The sequence below is a fragment of the Scyliorhinus torazame genome, chromosome 5 (assembly GCF_047496885.1).
Source record: "Scyliorhinus torazame isolate Kashiwa2021f chromosome 5, sScyTor2.1, whole genome shotgun sequence".
In the NCBI taxonomy this organism is placed as follows: Eukaryota; Metazoa; Chordata; class Chondrichthyes; order Carcharhiniformes; family Scyliorhinidae; genus Scyliorhinus; species Scyliorhinus torazame.
In genome coordinates, this window is record NC_092711.1 from 329,475,375 (window position 1) to 329,500,694 (window position 25,320).

General features: G+C 51.8%; 1 protein-coding gene across 1 annotated transcript in view; it reads right to left on the reverse strand.

Annotated features, from left to right (window-relative positions):
* Nucleotides 1–2,294: 2,294 nt before the first annotated feature.
* The window catches only part of LOC140422815 (CD40 ligand-like), a 42,625-nt gene continuing 19,599 nt past the window's right edge, over nucleotides 2,295–25,320 (reverse strand). The window contains exon 5 of the mRNA XM_072507720.1: nucleotides 2,295–4,974. Coding sequence (XP_072363821.1) covers nucleotides 4,562–4,974 — 413 coding nt within the window. The 3' untranslated portion in view covers nucleotides 2,295–4,561. The remainder of the gene's footprint in view (nucleotides 4,975–25,320) is intronic.

Genomic DNA, 25,320 nt, shown 5'->3' on the forward strand with positions numbered 1-25,320 from the left:
GCAACGTCTATTCCAAACCTGCTACTTCATCCACACTCTCATTCCACATCCCACTCCATATCCAGCAGTTTTCCCCTGCCTCAGACAGAGATCCCCGGGAGGGGGGCACCTTTGGAGACACACAGGCTGTGGAACATTGCACCAAAGTATAAACCAATCATTGGAATTCTGATGTGGACTCAGCTCTACTCAAACACGTTTCCGTCTCAGCCATTTTATAATTAGGAATATATGTGGGTGCTTCCTGATGAATGCTGATTGGTTAAGAGAACATTGCGCATGTTAATGGATCTACACAAAGAACTTGGCGAAACAGAGGGAACTTTGGGGCAGCACGGTAGCACAGTGGTTAGCACTGTGGTTTCACAGTGCCAGGGTCCCAGGTTCGATTCCCCGCTGGGTCACTGTCTGTGCGGAGTCTGCACTTTCTCCCCGTGTGTGCGTGGGTTTGCTCCGGGTGCTCCGGTTTCCTCCCACAGTCCAAAGATGTGCAGGTTAGATGGATTGGCCGTGATAAATTGCCCTTAGTGTCCAAAAATTTTCGGAGGGGTTATTGGGTTACGGGGATAGGGTGGAAGTGACGGCTTATGTGGGTCGGTGCAGACTCGATGGGCCGAATGGCCTCTTTCTACACTGTATGTTCTATATTGTTAAGGGGGCTGGATTCTCTGCTTTTGGGTATATGTCTGGAGGATCTGTGGAGTTTTATGTGGGAAAAGCCAGCGAGGCCCCCGCACCGATCCTCCGACCGGTCAGGGTCTGGCAGCCACGCCACATAAAACGCACGGCCTTCCCGATATAAACGGCTGGAGAATGGCCGGTCCGTGGCTGCGCATGGCGACGACCTGCGGCGGTCGCACCGTACAACATGGCGCCGGTCAAGCGCGGACCCGAGCTGCCAAATAGAGCCCCCCTGGACACCCCGCACCAGTCCTACCAGCCCTCGCCGAAGCCCCCCGGCCAGCAGCATGGCCCCCGCCTGACTGTGGCCGCCTGTAACACAGTCCACAGCCGCCAAGCCGGGTTCCCGACATCAACCGCGCGGTCGGGAACTCGGCCCATCGGGGGCATCGGGGGAGGGCCTTCGGGTAACGCCCTGAGGCCGTCCCAATGGCATGCGGTGTACTCCCCGATGATGCCGGTTTGGGGGGGCGGAGCTTCCAAAAACAGGCACCGCCTCCGATTCGGTCGTAAACAGGGACTCTGCCCGATCGGCGATTACGGGATCGGCGTCGACACGCGGAGAATCCCACCCAGGGACTTTTCTCCATGGGGCAGAGAAGGTTAAGGGAACATTTAATAGTGATGTTCAAAACCATGAAGAGTTTTGATTGAGTAGCAAGGGAGAATTTAGGTGAGATTTTCTGGTTTATATAGAAGCCCGACAGTGCAGAAGGAGGCCATTCAGCCCATCGAGTCTGCACCCACCCTCTAAAAGAGCACCCTACCCAAGCCCACTCCCCGCCCTATCCAAATAACCCCTTCCAGTTTTGGGGGCGCAGAAAGGGGCAATTTATCACGGCCAATCCACCTAACTTGCACATCTTTCGGGACTTGGGGGAGGAAACCGGAGCACCCGGAGGAAACCCACGCAGACATGGGGAGAACGTGCAGACTCCGCACAGTCACCAAAGGCTGAAATTAAACCCGGGTCCCTGGCAGTGAGGCATCAGTGCTAACCACTGTGCCACGGTGCCACCCAGCCGCGTGTTTGTGGGCAGCATGCTGTTGGTTGGCGGTGGGATTCCATCCTCCCGCTGCTTGTCAATAGGATTTTCTATTGTAACCTCCCAACGCCACCGGGATTCCCGCTGAGTGGGCGCTCTGCCAGCAGGAGAAGTAAATCCCAATGACCAGAGAATTCCGGTCAGCAGGTTCACCAACCAGGGGGCACAGATTGAAGAGAGGGGACAAATAGAAGTTGCACAGTGTGTTGCGATCTGGAACGTGCTGCCTAAACAGACAGGAAGCAGATTCAATAGGAACTTTCGATCAGGGATTGGTTAAATACTCGAAAGGGAAGGTTTATAGAGCAGTGAGTGGGTCTGATTGGATAGTTTTACCAAGCAGCTAGCACAGACCTGATGGGCAGATTGGCTTCCTTCTGCGCTGTTAGATTCTCTGATTCTTTGCTCTGCATTGGCTTCTAGTTTGGAAGGTTCTGATCTGCCAACCGACCCACCAGAGAGAACACAAACTGATGTAAACATTCAATCAACTCTCACCCTTAAAAGTAGGAAAACTTTCCAACACACAATCGGAGGAGAAAAGAGAATCTTTATTTGTTTCTGTATTTTACATGAAAAATAGCTAAATTGTATTCAAAGGTAACATTTCTTATATAAATATTGACAAAAATAAGCAATACTGTAAAACGATTCATGAAATGTGAACAATTTAATCAAATAAATAGGTTAATCTTAATATTATTAAACAACAGGTAACACTGACAATTGCAAAAGTATTGTAGTCACTCAGTTAGGAATATTTCTTGGAATGTGTTTGCTGTACAAAATACCCCAAACACTCAGAAAAATACAACTACCCTGATGTACACAGACAGAAATATGTGTAAGCCTGCTCTTATAATTATAAACTTCACAAGTGCAATTTAATTAATCCTGTTCCAGAATATGATAAATAAGATGCAAAAGAAAACATTTTCAGAAAGGACTGAAATGCACATTGAGATTCAGAGTGCCATTTTAACATCCTTGCAAACATTCATGACAGCACAGAGCTCCCAGTAACACTTGCAACTATTAACTGCCTGACACACTTTTCCCAGGACGGGGATAATGGGAATAATTAGTGCTTTGTGCAAAAAACGAACCCCTGCAAAGTCTTCTGCTTTTCCAGTGCATTGACAGGTGCTCCCCGTGGTGAAGATCACACACCGACGATCAGCACAGTTTGGTTTGATTGACGGACAGTGTACAAACTCCATTGTGCTGTGGAGACTTGTTACACGGGACAGTTTGGTCTATCTTGTTTATGTAGAATGAAGTCAGTGACAAATTTAGGAGGAAAGTTACTTTTGCAATAGCAAAATTTTGTTTAGCAAGAAGTGCTGAAGTGGTAACACATTATTTAAAAGCTTCACTTCCTGAGTACCTATGGTTGGGTTCCACCTTATCAAACATAAATCGCTTCTATTGTCAAACCACTTCAGAGGAATAATGGAATAGAATGAGTCTATTTAAAGCTGTTTATCTGTGAAGTTACTGAGGCGTTTAATGCGCCTTTTCAAATACAATGCTTTATGCATACTATAAGAATAATATTATTGTCAATACATTTTGAAAGATGATGAATATGCAATCGTAACCCAGTAAGCCCACCTGACCTTTTGGACACCAAGGGGCAATTTAGCACGGCCAATCCACCTAACCTACACATGGACTGTGGGAGGAAACCGGAGGAAACCACACAGACACGGGGAGAACGTGCAGACTCCGCACAGTCACCAGAGACTGGAATCGAACCTGGGACCCTGCCGCTGTGAGGCAGGAGTTCTAACCACTGTGCCACCGTGCCGTCCCGTGGACATAGTTTTACCATAATGATGGTCCTCTCACGTTAGAGATAAACTAATGCGCTGCAGTGAGGTACTCATCGATATTCACTCCTCTTCATACTTGTTCACAGTTTTTTCCGCTTAGGCAAGAAGAGCAGGACAATGCAGTGCACACAATGCTCACTCGTAAGTAGCTTTGCCCCACTGCTGTTGGCCTGTGGCTTTCTGTTTACAAGCTGGAGGCTGCGTCTCTGACAGGATGCATTTATCAACCATCTCAAGTCAACACTTCAATCAGTCCTTGCTAAACAGTGTAGGTTTAATCAGAAATTCGGTGAAGCAAAATACCCCCCCCCCCCCCAAAGCTGGACATTTAAAGGGAAGTAGATTTTCACAGTAACTTCATTGCTGTGGTAATGTAAGCCTACTTGTGACACTAATAAAGATTATTATTATTTGCGTAAATGACCATTTTGAACACAACTGATGGTGATTCTGAAAATGGGACTGCTGTTCATACCCAGAATCAGTCTGAAGCACATGTACCAAACAGCCAATTCCAGGTGTGGGGTAAAGGTCAACCCCAACTGGTAAAGTGTGGCCTGAAATATCAGTGAGCCTTGATCAAGGGAACAGGTATTTATTTCAGTATCAGTTTCCTGCACGTGTGACTGAAGTGGAAGGTCCGTGTGAGCAAATGTGTAAGGGTTTGCGGAACTGCTTCGACTGACTATCTCTGATGTTTTTCGGGTGCTGATCTGTAGGATCAGCCATTTTCCATCATTTCTATATAAAACTCTGAAAGAATAAAATGGGGTTTAATTTACCTCGGAACCTGGGACCCCTGCCGTCGAAAGGACTGATTAAGAAATGTTGAAAAGTTGGAATGTGTCGTTGCTGGCTGTAAAAGTATGAAATCTTGCAGATTCCTTTGGGAAAACTCTGCGGGAGGAGCAGTTCAAAGCAACGAGTCACTGGCAAACTGAGCTGTCGGGAAACGGAACTGCTTTCTGGGAAACCTTACGTCACGCTTTAACAGAGGAATTAAAGGTGAAAGATGCCAAAGTAAGTGGCTCTGTCATAACTAAGTAGGTCTGCTTGAGTAACAGTTACAAACAACTTGTCCCCTGTTTTTAACTCAAACACTCCTCCTTGATTGACTGAGTTGAAACTAGCAGTTTGCTTTTTGTCGACTGGTGTTTTGGACGCCTTCATTAGTAGAGTTGTTTGTTTCTCTATTCTTTGTAAGTAGATGTACTGAAGAAATGGTACGCTGGATGAGCTGTCAGTGACGTTATTGGTTAGTCGAAAACTAACCTGGCAATACACATAGTAAAATCCGGGCTGGGTTATAACTAGCTTACCACTGGTATAGTTTATATTGTGTGTAAAAGCGGGAAAGCCTTGTGCCATCCACTGTTTTATTGGTTGTCCCTTGTTATGAGGAAAGGCAGAATCTAATGGAAGGAAAGAAAGTCAACAGTTATAGAATGCGCTGTTACACAGGACACATGTACACCATTATACAGGACACGTGTACACCATTATACAGGACACATGTACACCATTATACAGGACACATGTACACCATTATACAGGACACGTGTACACCATTATACAGGACACATGTACACCATTATACAGGACACGTGTACACCATTATACAGGACACGTGTACACCATTATACAGGACACGTGTACACCATTATACAGGACACATGTACACTATTACACAGGACACATGTACACCATTATACAGGACACATGTACACTATTACACAGGACACATGTACACCATTATACAGGACACATGTACACTATTACACAGGACACATGTACACCATTATACAGGACACATGTACACCATTATACAGGACACATGTACACTATTACACAGGACACATGTACACCATTATACAGGACACATGTACACTATTACACAGGACACATGTACACCATTATACAGGACACATGTACACCATTATACAGGACACGTGTACACCATTATAGAGGACACGTGTACACTATTACACAGGACACGTGTACACCATTATACAGGACACATGTACACTATTACACAGGACACGTGTACACCATTATACAGGACACATGTACACCATTATACAGGACACGTGTACACCATTATACAGGACACATGTACACCATTATACAGGACACGTGTACACCATTATACAGGACACGTGTACACCATTATACAGGACACGTGTACACTATTACACAGGACACATGTACACCATTATACAGGACACATATACACTATTATACAGGACACATGTACACCATTATACAGGACACGTGTACACCATTATACAGGACACGTGTACACCATTATAGAGGACACGTGTACACTATTACACAGGACACGTGTACACCATTATACAGGACACATGTACACCATTATACAGGACACGTGTACACCATTATACAGGACACATGTACACCATTATACAGGACACGTGTACACCATTATACAGGACACGTGTACACCATTATACAGGACACGTGTACACTATTACACAGGACACATGTACACCATTATACAGGACACATATACACTATTATACAGGACACATGTACACCATTATACAGGACATGGAATAATGTGAACAAATTGTCACAGGCTGGTACTAGAATCACAATGAGACAAACATTAGACTCTTAAATGTTTGACTTTTTGTGTACAATTGTCTTTCTAATTAGCCTTTTCTGTCCTAAATCTTGATTGCCAACTAACCCAAGAGTGATTTGAACCATGATTTCAGCAGTCACCGAATCTCAGAATTGTTACGGTGCAGAATGAGGCCATTCAGCCCATCGTGTCTGCACCGTCTCTCCAAACGAGCACCATGACTTTGAGCCATTCTCCTGCCTTTTCCCCGTACCCCTGCACATTCAAATAATCATCCAATGCCCTCCGGAATGCCTCGATTGAACCTGCCTCCACCACACCTCCAGGCCGTGCATTCCAGATCCCAACCCCTCACTGGGTAAAAAAGATTTTTCTCACATCACATTTGCTTCTTTTGCAAATCGCTGTAAATCTGTTCCCTCTCGTTCTTGATCCTTTTACAAGTGGGAACAGTTCCTCCCCGTCTACTCTTTCCAGCCGCATCATGATTTTGAACATCTCGATCAAATCTCCTCCTAAACCTTCTTCTCTCCGAGGAAAACAGTCCCAGCTTACCCGAACAGGTGCCGGAATGTGGCGTTGAGGGGCTTTTCACATTGCCCATCACTGCCCATTCCCCCCATTGCCCCATCACTGCCCATTCCCCCCATTGCCCCATCACTGCCCATTCCCCCCATTGCCCCATCACTGCCCATTCCCCCCATTGCCCCATCACTGCCCATTCCCCCCATTGCCCCATCACCGCCCATTCCCCCCATTGCCCCATCACTGCCCATTCCCCACATTGCCCCATCACTGCCCATTCCCCCCATTGCCCCATCACTGCCCATTCCCCCCATTGCCCCATCACCGCCCATTACCCCCATTGCCCCATCACTGCCCATTCCCCCCATTGCCCCATCACTGCCCATTCCCCCCATTGCCCCATCACCGCCCACTCCCCCCATTGCCCCATCACTGCCCTTTCCCCCATTGCCCCATCACTGCCCATTCCCCCATTGCCCCATCACTGCCCATTCCCCCCATTGCCCCATCACTGCCCTTTCCCCCATTGCCCCCTCACTGCCCATTCCCCCCATTGCCCCATCACTGCCCTTTCCCCCATTGCCCCATCACTGCCCATTCCCCCCATTGCCCCATCACTGCCCATTCCCCCCATTGCCCCATCACTGCCCTTTCCCCCATTGCCCCATCACTGCCCATTCCCCCCATTGCCCCATCACTGCCCATTCCCCCCATTGCCCCATCACCGCCTATTCTCCCCATTGCCCCATCACTGCCCATTTCCCCCATTGCCCCATCACTGCCCATTCCCCCCATTGCCCCATCACTGCCCATTCCCCCCATTGCCCCATCACCGCCTATTCCCCCCATTGCCCCATCACCGCCCATTCCCCCCATTGCCCCATCACTGCCCATTCCCCCCATTGTCCCATCACCGCCTATTCCCCCCATTGCCCCATCACCGCCCATTCCCCCCATTGCCCCATCACTGCCCATTCCCCCCATTGTCCCATCACTGCCCATTCCCCCCATTGCCCCATCACTGCCCATTGCCCCCATTGCCCCATCACTGCCCATTCCCCCCATTGTCCCATCACCGCCAATTCACCCCATTGCCCCATCACTGCCCATTCCCCCCATTGTCCCATCACCGCCCATTCCCCCCATTGCCCCATCACTGCCCATTCCCCCCATTGTCCCATCACCGCCCATTCCCCCCATTGCCCCATCACTGCCCATTCCCCCCATTGCCCCATCACTGCCCATTCCCCCCATTGTCCCATCACCGCCAATTCACCCCATTGCCCCATCACTGCCCATTCCCCCCATTGTCCCATCACTGCCCTTTCCCCCATTGCCCCATCACTGCCCATTCCCCCCATTGCCCCATCACTGCCCATTCCCCCCATTGTCCCATCACCGCCTATTCCCCCCATTGTCCCATCACTGCCCATTCCCCCCATTGCCCCATCACTGCCCATTCCCCCCATTGCCCCATCACTGCCCATTCCCCCCATTGTCCCATCACCGCCCATTCCCCCCATTGTCCCATCACCGCCCATTTCCCCCATTGCCCCATCACTGCCCATTCCCCCCATTGTCCCATCACCGCCCATTCCCCCCATTGCCCCATCACTGCCCATTCCCCCCATTGTCCCATCACCGCCCATTCCCCCATTGCCCCATCACTGCCCATTCCCCCCATTGTCCCATCACCGCCCATTCCCCCCATTGTCCCATCACCGCCCATTTCCCCCATTGCCCCATCACTGCCCATTCCCCCCATTGTCCCATCACCGCCCATTCCCCCCATTGCCCCATCACTGCCCATTCCCCCCATTGTCCCATCACCGCCCATTCCCCCCATTGCCCCATCACTGCCCATTCCCCCCATTGTCCCATCACCGCCCATTTCCCCCATTGCCCCATCACTGCCCATTCCCCCCATTGTCCCATCACCGCCCATTCCCCCATTGCCCCATCACTGCCCATTCCCCCCATTGTCCCATCACCGCCCATTCCCCCCATTGCCCCATCACTGCCCATTCCCCCCATTGCCCCATCACTGCCCATTCCCCCCATTGTCCCATCACCGCCCATTCCCCCCATTGTCCCATTACCGCCCATACTTGTGACACTAAAAGGTTATTATTTTAAAAATTATTATTATTCTTGTAAACCTCTTCTGCACTCTCTCCAAAGTGACGGGGCAATGGGGGGCGGGGGGGGGGGGGGGGGGGGCGGGGGGATGGGCAGTGACTGGACAATGGGGGAATGGGCAGACACCATTTACCTACTTGGACTGGAATCTCCTCGGACAGGAGGTAAGGGGGCAGAGGGACTCTGGAACTGCAACTGCCCCACATTCTGCCCCATATTCTGCCTGCCTGGCCTGGATATCCTGTGGCCAATTCCGCCACCAGTTGTAAAATGCCCAAGGTGGAATACTGCCTGCAATCTGGTGGAGTTTGACAGTCTGTCTCAGAGGTCCCTAGGGGCTGAGCTGTGAAATGAGAAAGGTCGCAATAGTACCATAGAATTTACCATAGAATTTACAGTGCAGAAGGAGGCCATTCGGCCCATCAAGCCTGCACCGGTTCATGGAAAGAGCACCCTACCCAAGGTCAACACCTCCACCCTATCCCCATAACCCAGTAACCCCACCCAACTCTAAGTGCAATTTTGGACACTAAGGGCAATTCATCATGGCCAATCCACCTAACCTGCACATCTTTGGACTGTGGGAGGAAACCGGAGCACCCGGAGGAAACCCACGCACACACGGGGAGAACGTGCAGACTCCGCACAGACAGTGATCCAAGCCGGAATCGAACCTGGGACCCTGGAGCTGTGAAGCAATTGTGCTAGCCACAATGCTACCTTGCTTCCGGTACAGTAGGCACTTCTGAGGTTATGGCTGAGGTTAAAGCAATTGTGTGAGAGCAGCACAGGAACATTACTCACACCTCACACTACAGTTGACCCGAAAATACTTCATGCTGATGCTAAAAATGTATTCCATTGACATCTTACATCTGAATAGCAGAAAAATGGTATGGTGAGGATAAGACCTGCAAATTCTTTTCACTTTCAACAAGTAACAGAGCTCTAAAGTTATGAATCATTTTCATTCTGAAACACATTCATTTAAAATTCATTTCAAGATGTTAATCGACCTCCCAAGGCCGGGATCTGACCATGCACTGGGCTCTGACCGTGTACTGGGATCTGACCATGCACTGGGCTCTGACCATGCACTGGAATCTGACCATGCACTGGATTCTGACCATGCACTGGATTCTGACCATGCACTGGGATCTGACCATGCACTGGGCTCTGACCATGCACTGGGATCTGACCATGCACTGGGCTCTGACCATGCACTGGGGTCTGACCATGCACTGGAATCTGACCATGCACTGGATTCTGACCATGCACTGGATTCTGACCATGCACTGGGATCTGACCATGCACTGGGCTCTGACCATGCACTGGGCTCTGACCATGCACTGGGATCTGACCATGCACTGGGCTCTGACCACCCACTGGGCTCTGACCATGCACTGGGCTCTGACTATGCACTGGGCTCTGACCATGCACTGGGCTCTGACCATGCACTGGGCTGTGACCATGCACTGGATTCTGACCATGCACTGGGCTGTGACCATGCACTGGACTCTGACCATGTACTGGGCTCTGACCATGCACTGGGCTGTGACCATGCACTGGGCTCTGAGCATGCACTGGAACCTGACCATGCACTGGTTTCTGACCATGCATTGGGATCTGACCATGCACTGGGATCTGACCATGCACTGGAACCTGACCATGCACTGGGTCTGACCATGCACTGGAATCTGACCGTGCACTGGGAGCTGACCATGCACTGGGCTCTGACGCTGCACTGGGATCTGACCATGCACTGGGCTCTGACCATGCACTGGGCTCTGACTATGCACTGGGATCTGACCATGCACTGGGCTCTGACCATGCACTGGGAGCTGACCATGCACTGGGATCTGACGATGCACTGGGAGCTGACCATGCACTGGGCTCTGATGCTGCACTGGGATCTGACCATGCACTGGGCTCTGACCATGCACTGGGCTCTGACTATGCACTGGGATCTGACCATGCACTGGGCTCTGACCATGCACTGGGAGCTGACCATGCACTGGGATCTGACGATGCACTGGGAGCTGACCATGCACTGGGAGCTGACCATGCACTGGGCTCTGACCATGCACTGGGCTCTGACCATGCTCTCGGACCTGACCATGTACTGGGATAGGACCATGCTCTCGGATCTTATCGTGTACTGGGATCGGACCATGCACTCGGATCTTATCGTGTACTGGGATCGGACCATGCACTGGGCTCTGATCATGCACTGGAATCTGACCATGCACTGGGATCTGACTGTGTACTGGGATCTGACCATGCACTGGAATCTGACCATGCACTGGGCTCTGATCATGCACTGGATTCTGACCATGCACTGGGATCTGACCATGCACTGGATTCTGACCATGCACTGCAATCTGACCGTGTACTGGGATCTGACCATGCACTGGGCTGTGACCATGCACTGGGCTCTGACCCTGTTTTTTTTGCACTGAGTGCTGAATTTGGTGCTTTTGAGTGCTATAGTAAGAGTTTGGTGACCGAGGGAGTATAAGGCTTCATTTTTATCTCAAGTTTAGTCTTTCTTTTATTTCGTTAATTAACTTAAAAGTTGCTGTTTGGTTTAGAAGAAGGTGAATTTTCAATCAGCTTTAAACAGGCTTCTACTTGTAGGCACTTGCAGCTGGAGCTTGTTAATTAGTTAATTGGATTAGGCCAGTTTTTCAGAGGCTAGATTCACAGTACAAAAGTGATCCCCTACAGTGCAGACTTTGTTTGCACTGAGTGCTGAATTTGGTGCATTTGAGTGCTATAGTGAGAGTTTGGTGACTGAGGGAGTGCTGAATTTGGTGCATTTGAGTGCTATATTGAGAGTTTAATGACTGAGGGAGTGCTGAATTTGGGTGCATTTGAGTGCTATAGTGAGAGTTTGGTGACCGAGGGAGTTAAGTGAGGAGGGAGTAAGGTGCTTCTTTCATTTTGTTTCCGACATTTCCGCAAAGAGTGAGAAGAGAGCCAGGCGTTTACAGAAAGTGTAGCTGACTGGGAGCAGAGTCGGAGGGCGGAGATCTAGTTAGTCCACAGGGCAGCTATATTCTGTCAGGTAAGAGGGGATGGAGGCTAGGCCAGTTGCATGCTCCTCCTGTAGATGTGGGTGGTGAGCGATAGCACTGGTGTCCCCGCTGACTATACCTGCAGGAAGTGCACCCAACTCCAGCTCCTCAAAGACCGTGTTAGGGAACTGGAGTTGAAGCTGGATGAACTTCGGATCATCCGGGAGGCACAGGAGGTGATTGAGAAGAGTTACAGGGAGGTAACCACACCCAAGGTACAGGACAAGAATAGCTGGGTTACAGTCAGGGGGGAAAAAAACAAACAGGCAGACAGTGCAGGGATCCCTCATGGCCGTTCCCCTTCAAAACATGTCTACCGTTTTGGATGCTGTTGGGGGGGATGACCTACCCGGAGAAGGCCCTAGCGGCCAGGTCTCTGGCACGGAGTCTGGCTCTGGGGCTCAGAAGGGAAGGGGGAAGAATAGAAAAGCAATAGTTGAGGGAGATTCAATGGTTAGGGGAATAGATAGGAGATTCTGTGGTCGCGAGCGAGACTCCCGGAAGGTATGTTGCCTCCCGGGTGCCAGGGCCAGGGATGTCTCGGATCGTGTCTTCAGGAACCTTAAGGGGGAGGGGGAGCAGCCAGAAGTCATGGTGCACATTGGTACCAACGACATAGGTAGGAAAAGGGGTGTGGAGGTAATAAACAAGTTTAGGGAGTTAGGCTGGAAGTTAATAGCTAGGACAGACAGAGTTGTCATCTCTGGTTTGTTGCCGGTGCCACGTGATAGCGAGGCTAGGAAGAGGGAGAGAGTGCAGTTGAACACGTGGCTGCAGGAATGGTGTAGGAGGGAGGGCTTCAGGTATTTGGATAATTGAAGCGCATTCTGGGGAAGGTGGGACCTGTCCAAGCAGGACGGGTTGCATCTGAACCAGAGGGGCACCAATATCCTGGGAGGGAGGTTTTCTAGTACTCTTCGGGAGGGTTTAAACTAATTTGGCAGGGGAATGGGAACCGGATTTGTAGTCCAGCAACTAAGGTAGCCGATATTCAGGACACCAAAGCGTGTAGTGAGGCAGTGGGGAAGGGAACACTGACAAAGGAGAGTACTTGCAGGCACGGAGATGGGTTGAAGTGTGTATACTTCAACGCAAGAAGCATCAGGAATAAGGTGGGTGAACTTAAGGCATGGATCGGTACTTGGGACTACGATGTGGTGGCCATCACGGAAACTTGGATAGAAGAGGGGCAGAAATGGTTGTTGGAGGTCCCTGGTTATAGATGTTTCAATAAGATTAGGGAGGGTAGTAAAAGAGGTGGGGGGGGTGGCATTATTAATTAGAGATAGTATAACAGCTGCAGAAAGGCAGTTCGAGGAGTATCTGCCTACTGAGGTAGTATGGGTTGAAGTCAGAAATAGGAAAGGAGCAGTCACCTTGTTAGGAGTTTTCTATAGGCCCCCCAATAGTAGCAGAGATGTGGAGGAACAGATTGGGAAACAGATTTTGGAAAGGTGCAGAAGTCACAGGGTAGTAGTCATGGGTGACTTTAACTTCCCAAATATTGAGTGGAAACTCTTTAGATCAATTAGCTTGGATGTGGTGGTGTTTGTGCAGTGTGTCCAGGAAGCTTTTCTAACACAGTATGTAGATTGTCCGACCAGAGGAGGGGCAATATTGAATTTAGTACTTGGTAATGAACCAGGGCAAGTGATAGATTTGTTAATGGGGGAGCATTTTGGAGATAATGACCACAATTCTGTGACTTTCACTTTAGTAATGGAGAGGGATAGGTGCGTGCAACAGGGCAAGGTTTACAATTGGGGGAAGGGTAAATACGATGTTGTCAGACAAGAATTGAAGTGCATAAGTTGGGAACATAGGCTGTCAGGGAAGGACACAAGTGAAATGTGGAACTTGTTCAAGGAACAGGTGCTACGTGTCCTTGATATGTATGTCCCTGTCAGGCAGGGAATAGATGGTCGAGTGAGGGAACCATGGTTGACAAGAGAGGTTGAATGTCTTGTGAAGAGGAAAAAGGAGACTTATGTAAGGCTGAGGAAACAAGGTTCAGACAGGGCATTGGAGGGATACAAGATAGCCAGGAGGGAACTGAAGAAAGGGAGTAGGAGAGCTAAGAGAGGGCATGAACAATCTTTGGCGGGTAGGATCAAGGAAAACCCCAAGGCCTTTTACACATATGTGAGAAATATGAGAATGACTAGAGCGAGGGTAGGTCCGATCAAGGACAGTAGCGGGAGATTGTGTATTGAATCTGAAGAGATAGGAGAGGCCTTGAACGAGTACTTTTCTTCTGTATTTACAAATGAGAGGGGCGATATTGTTGGAGAGGACAGTGTGAAACAGATTGGTAAGCTCGAGGAAATACTTGTCAGGAAGGAAGATGTGTTGGGCATTTTGAAAAACTTGAGGATAGACAAGTCCCCCGGGCCTGGCGGGATACATCCAAGGATTCTATGGGAAGCAAGAGATGAAATTGCAGAGCCGTTGGCAATGATCTTTTCGTCCTCAATGTCAACAGGGGTGGTACCAGGGGATTGGAGAGTGGCGAATGTCGTGCCCCTGTTCAAAAAAGAGACTAGGGATAACCCTGGGAATTACAGGCCAGTTAGTCTTACTTCGGTGGTAGGCAAAGTAATGGAAAGGGTACTGAAGGATAGGATTTCTGAGCATCTGGAAAGACACTGCTTGATTAGGGATAGTCAGCACGGATTTGTGAGGGGTAGGTCTTGCCTTACAAGTCTTATTGAATTCTTTGAGGAGGTGACCAAGCATGTGGATGAAGGTAAAGCAGTGGATGTAGTGTACATGGATTTTAGTAAGGCATTTGATAAAGTTCCCCATGGTAGGCTTCTGCAGAAAATAAGGAAGCATAGGATAGTGGGAAATTTGGCCAGTTGGATAACGAACTGGCTAACCGATAGAAGTCAGAGAGTGGTGGTGGATGGCAAATATTCAGCCTGGATCCCAGTTACCAGTGGCGTACCGCAGGGATCAGTTCTGGGTCCTCTGCTGTTTGTGATTTTCATTAATGACTTGGATGAGGGAGTTGAAGGGTGGGTCAGTAAATTTGCAGACGATACGAAGATTGGTGGAGTTGTGGATAGTAAGGAGGGCTGTTGTCGGCTGCAAAGAGACATAGATAGGATGCAGAGCTGGGCTGAGAAGTGGCAGATGGAGTTTAACCCTGAAAAGTGTGAGGTTGTCCATTTTGGAAGGACAAATATGAATGCGGAATACAGGGTTAACGGTAGAGTTCTTGGCAATGTGGAGGAGCAGAGAGATCTTGGGGTCTATGTTCATACATCTTTGAAAGTTGCCACTCAAGTGGATAGAGCTGTGAAGAAGGCCTATGGTGTGCTCGCGTTCATTAACAGAGGGATTGAATTTAAGAGCCGTGAGGTGATGATGCAGCTGTACAAAACCTTGGTAAGGCCACATTTGGAGTACTGTGTACAGTTCTGGTCACCTCATTTTAGGAAGGATGTGGAAGCTTTGGAAAAGGTGCAAAGGAGATTTACCAGGATCTCCTTGCATTGGAGATTTGCGTGGAATGGAGAGTAGGTCTTACGAGGAAAGGTTGAGGGTGCTAGGCCTTTTCTCATTAGAACGGAGAAGGATGAGGGGCGACTTGATAGAGGTTTATAAGATGATCAGGGGAATAGATAGAGTAGACAGTCAGAGACTTTTTCCCCGGGTGGAACAAACCATTACAAGGGGACATAAATTTAAGGTGAAAGGTGGAAGATATAGGAGGGATATCAGAGGTAGGTTCTTTACCCAGAGAGTAGTGGGGGCATGGAATGCACTGCCTGTGGAAGTAGTTGAGTCGGAAACATTAGGGGTCTTCAAGCAGCTTTTGGATAGGTACATGGATTACGGTAAAATTATATAGTGTAGATTCATTTGTTCTTAAGGGCAGCACGGTAGCATTGTGGATAGCACAATTGCTTCACAGCTCCAGGGTCCTAGGTTCGATTCCGGCTTGGGTCACTGTCTGTGCGGAGTCCGCACATCCTCCCCGTGTGTGCGTGGGTTTCCTCCGGGTGCTCCGGTTTCCTCCCACAGTCCAAAGATGTGCAGGTTAGGTGAATTGGCCAATGATAAATTGCCCTTAGTGTCCAAAATTGCACTTGGTGTTGGGTGGAGGTGTTGAGTTTGGGTAGGGTGCTCTTTCCAAGAGCCGGTGCAGACTCAAAGGGCCGAATGGCCTCCTTCTGCACTGTAAATTCAATGATCATAGAATCATAGAATTTACAGTGCAGAAGGAGTCCATTCGGCCCATCGAGTCAGCACCGGCTCTTAGAAAGAGCACCCTACCCAAGGTCAATACCTCCACCCCATCCCCATAACCCAGTAACCCCACCCAACATTAAGGGCAATTTTGGACACTAAGGGCAATTTACCATGGCCAATCCACCTAACCTGCACATCTTTGGACTGTGGGAGGAAACCGGAGCACCCGGAGGAAACCCACGCACACACGGGGAGGATGTGCAGACTCCGCACAGACAGTGACCCAAGCCAGAATCGAACCTGGGACCCTGGAGCTGTGAAGCAATTGTGCTATCCACAATGCTACCGTGCTGCCCATGATAATCTATGATTAATCTAGGACAAATGTTCGGCACAACATCGTGGGCCAAAGGGCCTGTTCTGTGCTGTATTTTCAATGTTCTATGTTCTATGTACTGGGCTCTGACCATGCACTGGGCTCTGACCATGTACTGGGATCGGACCATGCTCTCGGATCTGACCTTGTCCTGGGATCGGACCATACTCTGGGATCTGACCGTGTACTGGGATCGGACCATGTTCTAGGATCTGACCGTGTACTGGAATCGGACCATGTTCTAGGATCTGACCGTGTACTGGGATCGGACCATGTTCTCGGATCTGACCGTGTACTGGGATCGGACCATGCTCTCGGATCTGACCGTGTATGGGATCGGACTGTGTTCTAGGATCTGACCATGTACTGGGATCGGACCATGTTCTAGGATCTGACCGTGTACTGGGATCGGACCATGTTCTCGGATCTGACCATGTACGGGATCGGACCATGCTCTCAGATCTGACCATGTACTGGGATCGGACCATGTTCTAGGATCTGACCGTGTACTGGAATCGGACCATGTTCTAGGATCTGACCATGTACTGTGATCGGACCATGTTCCAGGACCTGACCGTGTACTGGGATCGGACCATGCTCTCGGATCTGACCGTGTACTGGGATCGGACCATGTTCTCGGATCTGACCGTGTACTGGGATCGGACCATGCTCTCGGATCTGACCGTGTACTGGGATCTGACCATACTCTCGGATCTGACCGTGTACTGGGATCGGACCATGCTCTCGGATCTGACCGTGTACTGGGATCGGACCATGCTCTCGGATCTGACCATGTACTGGGATCGGACCATGTTCTCGGATCTGACCGTGTACTGGGATCGGACCATGCTCTCGGATCTGACCGTGTACTGGGATCTGACCATACTCTCGGATCTGACCGTGTACTGGGATCGGACCATGTTCTCGGATCTGACCGTGTACTGGGATCGGACCATGCTCTCGGATCTGACCGTGTACTGGGATCTGACCATACTCTCGGATCTGACCGTGTACTGGGATCGGACCATGCACTCAGATCTGACCGTGTACTGGGATCGGACCATGTTCTCAGATCTGACCGTGTACTGGGATCGGACCATGCTCTCAGATCTGACCGTGTACTGGGATCGGACCATGCACTGGGATCGGACCATGCTCTCGGATCTGACCGTGTACTGGGCTCTGACCATGTACTGGGATCGGACCATGCTCTCAGATCTGACCGTGTACTGGGATCGGACCATGCTCTCAGATCTGACCGTGTGCTGGGCTCTGACCATGTACTGGGATCGGACCATGCTCTCAGATCTGACCGTGTACTGGGATCGGACCATGCTCTCAGATCTGACCGTGTACTGGGATCGGACAATGTTCTCAGATCTGACCGTGTACTGGGATCGGACCATGCTCTCAGATCTGACCGTGTACTGGGATCGGACAATGTTCTCAGATCTGACCGTGTACTGGGCTCTGACCATGTACTGGGATCGGACCATGCTCTCAGATCTGACCGTGTACTGGGATCGGACAATGTTCTCAGATCTGACCGTGTACTGGGATCGGACCATGTTCTCAGATCTGACCATGTACTGGGCTCTGACCGTGTACTGGGATCTGACCATGCTCTCGGATCTGACCGTGTACTGGGATCGGACCATGCACTGGGCTCTGACCGTGTACTGGGATCGGACCATGCTCTCGGATCTGACCGTGTACTGGGATCGGACCATGCACTGGGCTCTGACCGTGTACTGGGATCGGACCATGCTCTCGGATCTGACCGTGTACTGGGATCGGACCATGCACTGGGCTCTGACCGTGTACTGGGATCGGACCATGTTCTCGGATCTGACCGTGTACTGGGATCGGACCATGCACTGGGCTCTGACCGTGTACTGGGATCGGACCATGTTCTCGGATCTGACCATGTACTGGGATTGGACCATGCACTGGGCTCTGACCGTGTACTGGGATCGGACCATGCTCTCGGATCTGACCGTGTACTGGGATCGGACCATGTACTTGGCTCTGACCATGTACTGGGCTCTGACCATGTACTGGGATCGGACCATGTTCCAGGACCTGACCGTGTACTGGGATCGGACCATTCTCTCGGATCTGACCGTGTACTGGGATCGGACCATGCTCTCGGATCTGACCGTGTACTGGAATCGGACCATGCTCTCGGATCTGACCGTGTACTGGGATCGGACCATGCTCTCGGATCTGACCGTGTACTGGGCTCTGACCATGTACTGGGATCGGACCATGTTCTCGGATCTGACCGTGTACTGGAATCGGACCATGCTCTCGGATCTGACCGTGTACTGGAATCGGACCATGCTCTCGGATCTGACCGTGTACTGGAATCGGACCATGCTCTCGGATCTGACCGTGTACTGGGATCGGACCATGCTCTCGGATCTGACCGTGTATGGGATCGGACCGTGTTCTAGGATCTGACCATGCACTGGGCTCTGACCATGCACTGGGCAGTGACCATGTACTGGGCTCTGACCGTGTACTGGGATCGGACCATGCTCTCAGATCTGACCGTGTATGGGATCGGACCGTGTTCTAGGATCTGACCATGCACTGGGCTCTGACCATGCACTGGGCAGTGACCATGTACTGGGCTCTGACCGTGTACTGGGATCGGACCATGCTCTCAGATCTGACCGTGTACTGGGATCGGACCATGTACTGGGATCGGACCATGTTCTCGGATCTGACCGTGTACTGGGATCGGACCATGCTCTCAGATCTGACCGTGTACTGGGATCGGACCATGTACTGGGATCGGACCATGTTCTCAGATCTGACCGTGTACTGGGATCGGACCATGTTCTCAGATCTGACCATGTACTGGACTCTGACCGTGTACTGGGGTCGGACCATGTTCTCAGATCTGACCGTGTACTGGGATCTGACCATGCTCTCGGATCTGACCGTGTACTGGGATCTGACCGTGTACTGGGATCGGACCATGTTCCAGGACCTGACCGTGTACTGGGATCGGACCATTCTCTCGGATCTGACCGTGTACTGGGTCGGACCATGCTCTCGGATCTGACCATGTACTGGGATCGGACCATGCTCTCGGATCTGACCGTGTACTGGGTCGGACCATGCTCTCGGATCTGACCATGTACTGGCATCGGACCATGCTCTCGGATCTGACCGTGTACTGGGATCGGACCATGCTCTCGGATCTGACCGTGTATGGGATCGGACCGTGTTCTAGGATCTGACCATGCACTGGGCTGTGACCATGCACTGGGCAGTGACCATGTACTGGGCTCTGACCGTGTACTGGGATCTGACCATGCACTGGGCAGTGACCATGTACTGGGATCGGACCATGCACTGGACTCTGACCATGCACTGGGCTGTGACCATGTACTGGGATCGGACCATGTTCTCGGATCTGACCATGTACTGGGATCGGACCATGCTCTCGGATCTGACCATGTACTGGCTCTGACCATGTACTGGGATCGGACCATGTTCTCGGATCTGACCGTGTACTGGGATCGGACCATGCTCTCGGATCTGACCGTGTACTGGGATCGGACCATGTTCTCGGATCTTACCATGTACTGGGATCGGACCATGTTCTCGGATCTGACCGTGTACTGGGATCGGACCATGTTCCAGGATCTGACCGTGTACTGGGATCGGACCATGTTCTAGGATCTGACCGTGTACTGGGATCGGACCATGCTCTCGGATCTGACCGTGTACTGGGATCGGACCATGTACTGGGATCGGACCATGCTCTCGGATCTGACCGTGTACTGGGATCTGACCATGTACTGGGATCGGACCATGCTCTCGGATCTGACCGTGTACTGGGATCGGACCATGTACTGGGATCGTACCATGTTCTCGGATCTGACCGTGTACTGGGATCGGACCATTCTCTCGGATCTGACCGTGTACTGGGATCGGACCATGCTCTCGGATCTGACCGTGTACTGGGATCGGACCATGTTCTCGGATCTTACCATGTACTGGGATCGGATCATGCTCTCGGATCTTACCGTGTACTGGGATCGGACCATGCACTGGGCTCTGACCATGTACTGGGATCGGACCATGCTCTCGGATCTGACCATGTACTGGGATCGGACCATGCACTGGGCTCTGACCATGTACTGGGATCGGACCATGTTCTCGGATCTGACCGTGCACTGGGATCGGACCATGCTCTCGGATCTGACCGTGTACTGGGCTCTGACCATGTACTGGGATCGGACCATGCTCTCGGATCTGACCGTGTACTGGGATCGGACCATGCTCTCGGATCTGACCGTGTACTGGGATCGGACCATGCTCTCGGATCTGACCATGTACTGGGATCGGACCATGTTCTCGGATCTGACCGTGCACTGGGATCGGACCATGCTCTCGGATCTGACCGTGTACTGGGCTCTGACCGTGTACTGGGATCGGACCATGTTCTCGGATCTGACCGTGTACTGGGATCGGACCATGCTCTCGGATCTGACCGTGTACTGGGATCGGACCATGCTCTCGGACCTGACCATGTACTGGGATCGGACCATGTTCTCGGATCTGACCGTGTACTGGGATCGGACCATGCTCTCGGATCTGACCATGTACTGGGATCGGACCATGCTCTCGGATCGGACCGTGTACTGGGATCGGACCATGCTCTCGGATCTGACCATGTACTGGATCGGACCATGCACTGGACTCTGACCATGTACTGGGATCTGACCATGTACTGGGATCGGACCATGCAATGGACTCTGACCATGTACTGGGATCGGACCATGTTCCAGGATCTGACCGTGTACTGGGATCGGACCATGCTCTCGGATCTGACCGTGTACTGGGATCCGACCATGTTCCAGGATCTGACCGTGTACTGGGATCGGACCATGCTCTCGGATCTGACCGTGTACTGGGATCGGACCATGCTCTCGGATCTGACCGTGTACTGGGATCGGACCATGCTCTCGGATCTGACCATGTACTGGGATCGGACCATGTTCTCGGATCTGACCGTGTACTGGGATCGGACCATGCTCTCGGATCTGACCGTGTACTGGGATCTGACCATGCTCTCGGATCTGACCATGTACTGGGATCGGACCATGCTCACGGATCTGACCATGTACTGGGCTCTGACCATGTACTGGGATCGGACCATGTACTGGGATCGGACCATGTTCCAGGATCTGACCGTGTACTGGGATCGGACCATGTTCTCGGATCGGACCGTGTACTGGGATCGGACCATGCTCTCGGATCTGACCATGTACTGGGATCGGACCATGCACTGGACTCTGACCATGTACTGGGATCTGACCATGTACTGGGATCGGACCATGCAATGGACTCTGACCATGTACTGGGATCGGACCATGTTCCAGGATCTGACCGTGTACTGGGATCGGACCATGCTCTCGGATCTGACCGTGTACTGGGATCCGACCATGTTCCAGGATCTGACCGTGTACTGGGATCGGACCATGCTCTCGGATCTGACCGTGTACTGGGATCGGACCATGCTCTCGGATCTGACCGTGTACTGGGATCGGACCATGCTCTCGGATCTGACCATGTACTGGGATCGGACCATGTTCTCGGATCTGACCGTGTACTGGGATCGGACCATGCTCTCGGATCTGACCGTGTACTGGGATCTGACCATGCTCTCGGATCTGACCATGTACTGGGATCGGACCATGCTCACGGATCTGACCATGTACTGGGCTGTGACCATGTACAGGGATCGGACCATGTACTGGGATCGGACCATGTTCCAGGATCTGACCGTGTACTGGGATCGGACCATGTTCTCGGATCTGACCGTGTACTGGGATCGGACCATGTTCCAGGATCTGACCGTGTACTGGGATCGGACCATGCTCTTGGATCTGACCGTGTACTGGGATCGGACCATGCACTGGACTCTGACCATGCACTGGGCTGTGACCATGTACTGGGCTCTGACCATGTACTGGGATCTGACCATGCACTGGGCTCTGACCATGTACTGGGATCTGACCATGCACTGGACTCTGACCATGCACTGGGATCTGACCATGCACTGGGCTCTGACCATGTACTGGGATCTGACCATGCACTGGGCTCTGACAATGCACTGGGCTCTGACCATGTACTGGGATCTGACCATGCACTGGGCTCTGACCATGCACTGGGCTCTGACCGTGTACTGGGCTCTGACCGTGTACTGGGCTCTGACCATGCACTGGGCTGTGATCATGCACTGGGCTCTGACCATGTACTGGGATCGGACCATGTTCTCGGATCTGACCGTGTCCTGGGATCTGACCATGTACTGGGCTCTGACCGTGTACTGGGATCTGACCATGCACTGGACTCTGACCGTGTACTGGGCTCTGACCGTGTACTGGGCTCTGACCATGCACTGGGCTGTGATCATGCACTGGGATCGGACCATGCACTGGGATCGGACCATGTTCTCGGATCTGACCGTGTCCTGGGATCTGACCGTGTACTGGGATCGGACCATGCACTGGACTCTGACCATGCACTGGGCTCTGACCATGCACTGGGCTCTGACCATGCACTGGGCTCTGACCGTGTACTGGGCTCTGACCGTGTACTGGGCTCTGACCATGCACTGGGCTGTGATCATGCACTGGGCTCTGACCATGTACTGGGATCGGACCATGTTCTCGGATCTGACCGTGTCCTGGGATCTGACCATGTACTGGACTTTGACCGTGTACTGGGCTCTGACCATGTACTGGGATCGGACCATGTTCTCGGATCTGACCGTGTCCTGGGATCGGACCATGCTCTCGGATCTGACCGTGTACTGGGATCGGACCATGTACTGGGCTCTGACCGTGAACTGGGATCTGACCATGCACTGGACTCTGACCGTGTACTGGGATTGGACCATGTTCTCGGATCTGACCGTGTACTGGGATCGGACCATGCTCTCGGATCTGACCATGTACTGGGATCGGACCATGCTCTCGGATCTGACCATGTACTGGGATCGGACCATGTTCTCGGATCTGACCGTGTACTGGGATCGGACCATGCTCTCGGATCTGACCGTGTACTGGGCTCTGACCATGTACTGGGATCGGACCATGCTCTCGGACCTGACCGTGTACTGGGATCGGACCATGCACTGGGCTCTGACCGTGTACTGGGATCGGACCATGTTCTAGGATCTGACCGTGTACTGGGATCGGACCATGTTCTCGGATCTGACCGTGTACTGGGATCGGACCATGCTCTCGGATCTGACCGTGTACTGGGCTCTGACCATGTACTGGGATCGGACCATGCTCTCGGACCTGACCGTGTACTGGGATCGGACCATGCACTGGGCTCTGACCGTGTACTGGGATCGGACCATGTTCTCGGATCTGACCGTGTACTGGGATCGGACCATGCACTGGGCTCTGACCGTGTACTGGGATCGGACCATGTTCTCGGATCTGACCGTGTACTGGGATCGGACCATGTTCTCGGATCTGACCGTGTACTGGGATCGGACCATGCTCTCGGATCTGACCATGTACTGGGATCGGACCATGCTCTCGGACCTGACCGTGTACTGGGATCGGACCATGCTCTCGGATCTGACCGTGTACTGGGATCGGACCATGTTCTCGGATCTGACCGTGTTTTGGGATCGGACCATGTTCTCGGATCTGACCGTGTACTGGGATCGGACCATGCTCTCGGATCTGACCGTGTACTGGGATCGGACCATGCTCTCGGATCTGACCGTGTACTGGGATCGGACCATGCTCTCGGATCTGACCGTGTACTGGGATCGGACCATGCTCTCGGATCTGACCGTGTACTGGGATCGGACCATGCTCTCGGATCTGACCGTGTACTGGGATCGGACCATGCTCTCGGACCTGACCATGTACTGGGATCGGACCATGCACTGGGCCCTGACCATGTACTGGGATCGGACCATGTTCTCGGATCTGACCGTGTACTGGGATCAGACCATGCTCTCGGATCTGACCGTGTACTGGGCTCTGACCATGTACTGGGATCGGACCATGTTCTCGGATCTGACCGTGCACTGGGATCGGACCATGCTCTCGGATCTGACCATGTACTGGGATCGGACCATGCTCTCGGATCTGACCATGTACTGGGATCGGACCATGCTCTCGGATCTGACCATTTACTGGGATCGGACCATGCTCTCGGATCTGACCGTGTACTGGGATCGGACCATACTCTCGGACCTGACCATGTACTGGGATCGGACCATGCTCTCGGATCTGACCGTGTACTGGGATCGGACCATGCTCTCGGACCTGACCATGTACTGGGATCGGACCATGCACTGGGCCCTGACCATGTACTGGGATCGGACCATGTTCTCGGATCTGACCGTGTACTGGGATCAGACCATGCTCTCGGATCTGACCGTGTACTGGGCTCTGACCATGTACTGGGATCGGACCATGTTCTCGGATCTGACCGTGCACTGGGATCGGACCATGCTCTCGGATCTGACCGTGTACTGGGCTCTGACCATGTACTGGGATCGGACCATGTTCTCGGATCTGACCGTGTACTGGGATCGGACCATGCTCTCGGATCTGACCGTGTACTGGGATCGGACCATGTTCTCGGATCTGACCGTGTACTGGGATCGGACCATGCTCTCGGATCTGACCATGTACTGGGATCGGACCATGCTCTCGGATCTGACCATGTACTGGGATCGGACCATGCACTGGACTCTGACCATGCACTGGGCCCTGACCATGTACTGGGATCGGACCATGCTCTCGGATCTGACCATTTACTGGGATCGGACCATGCACTG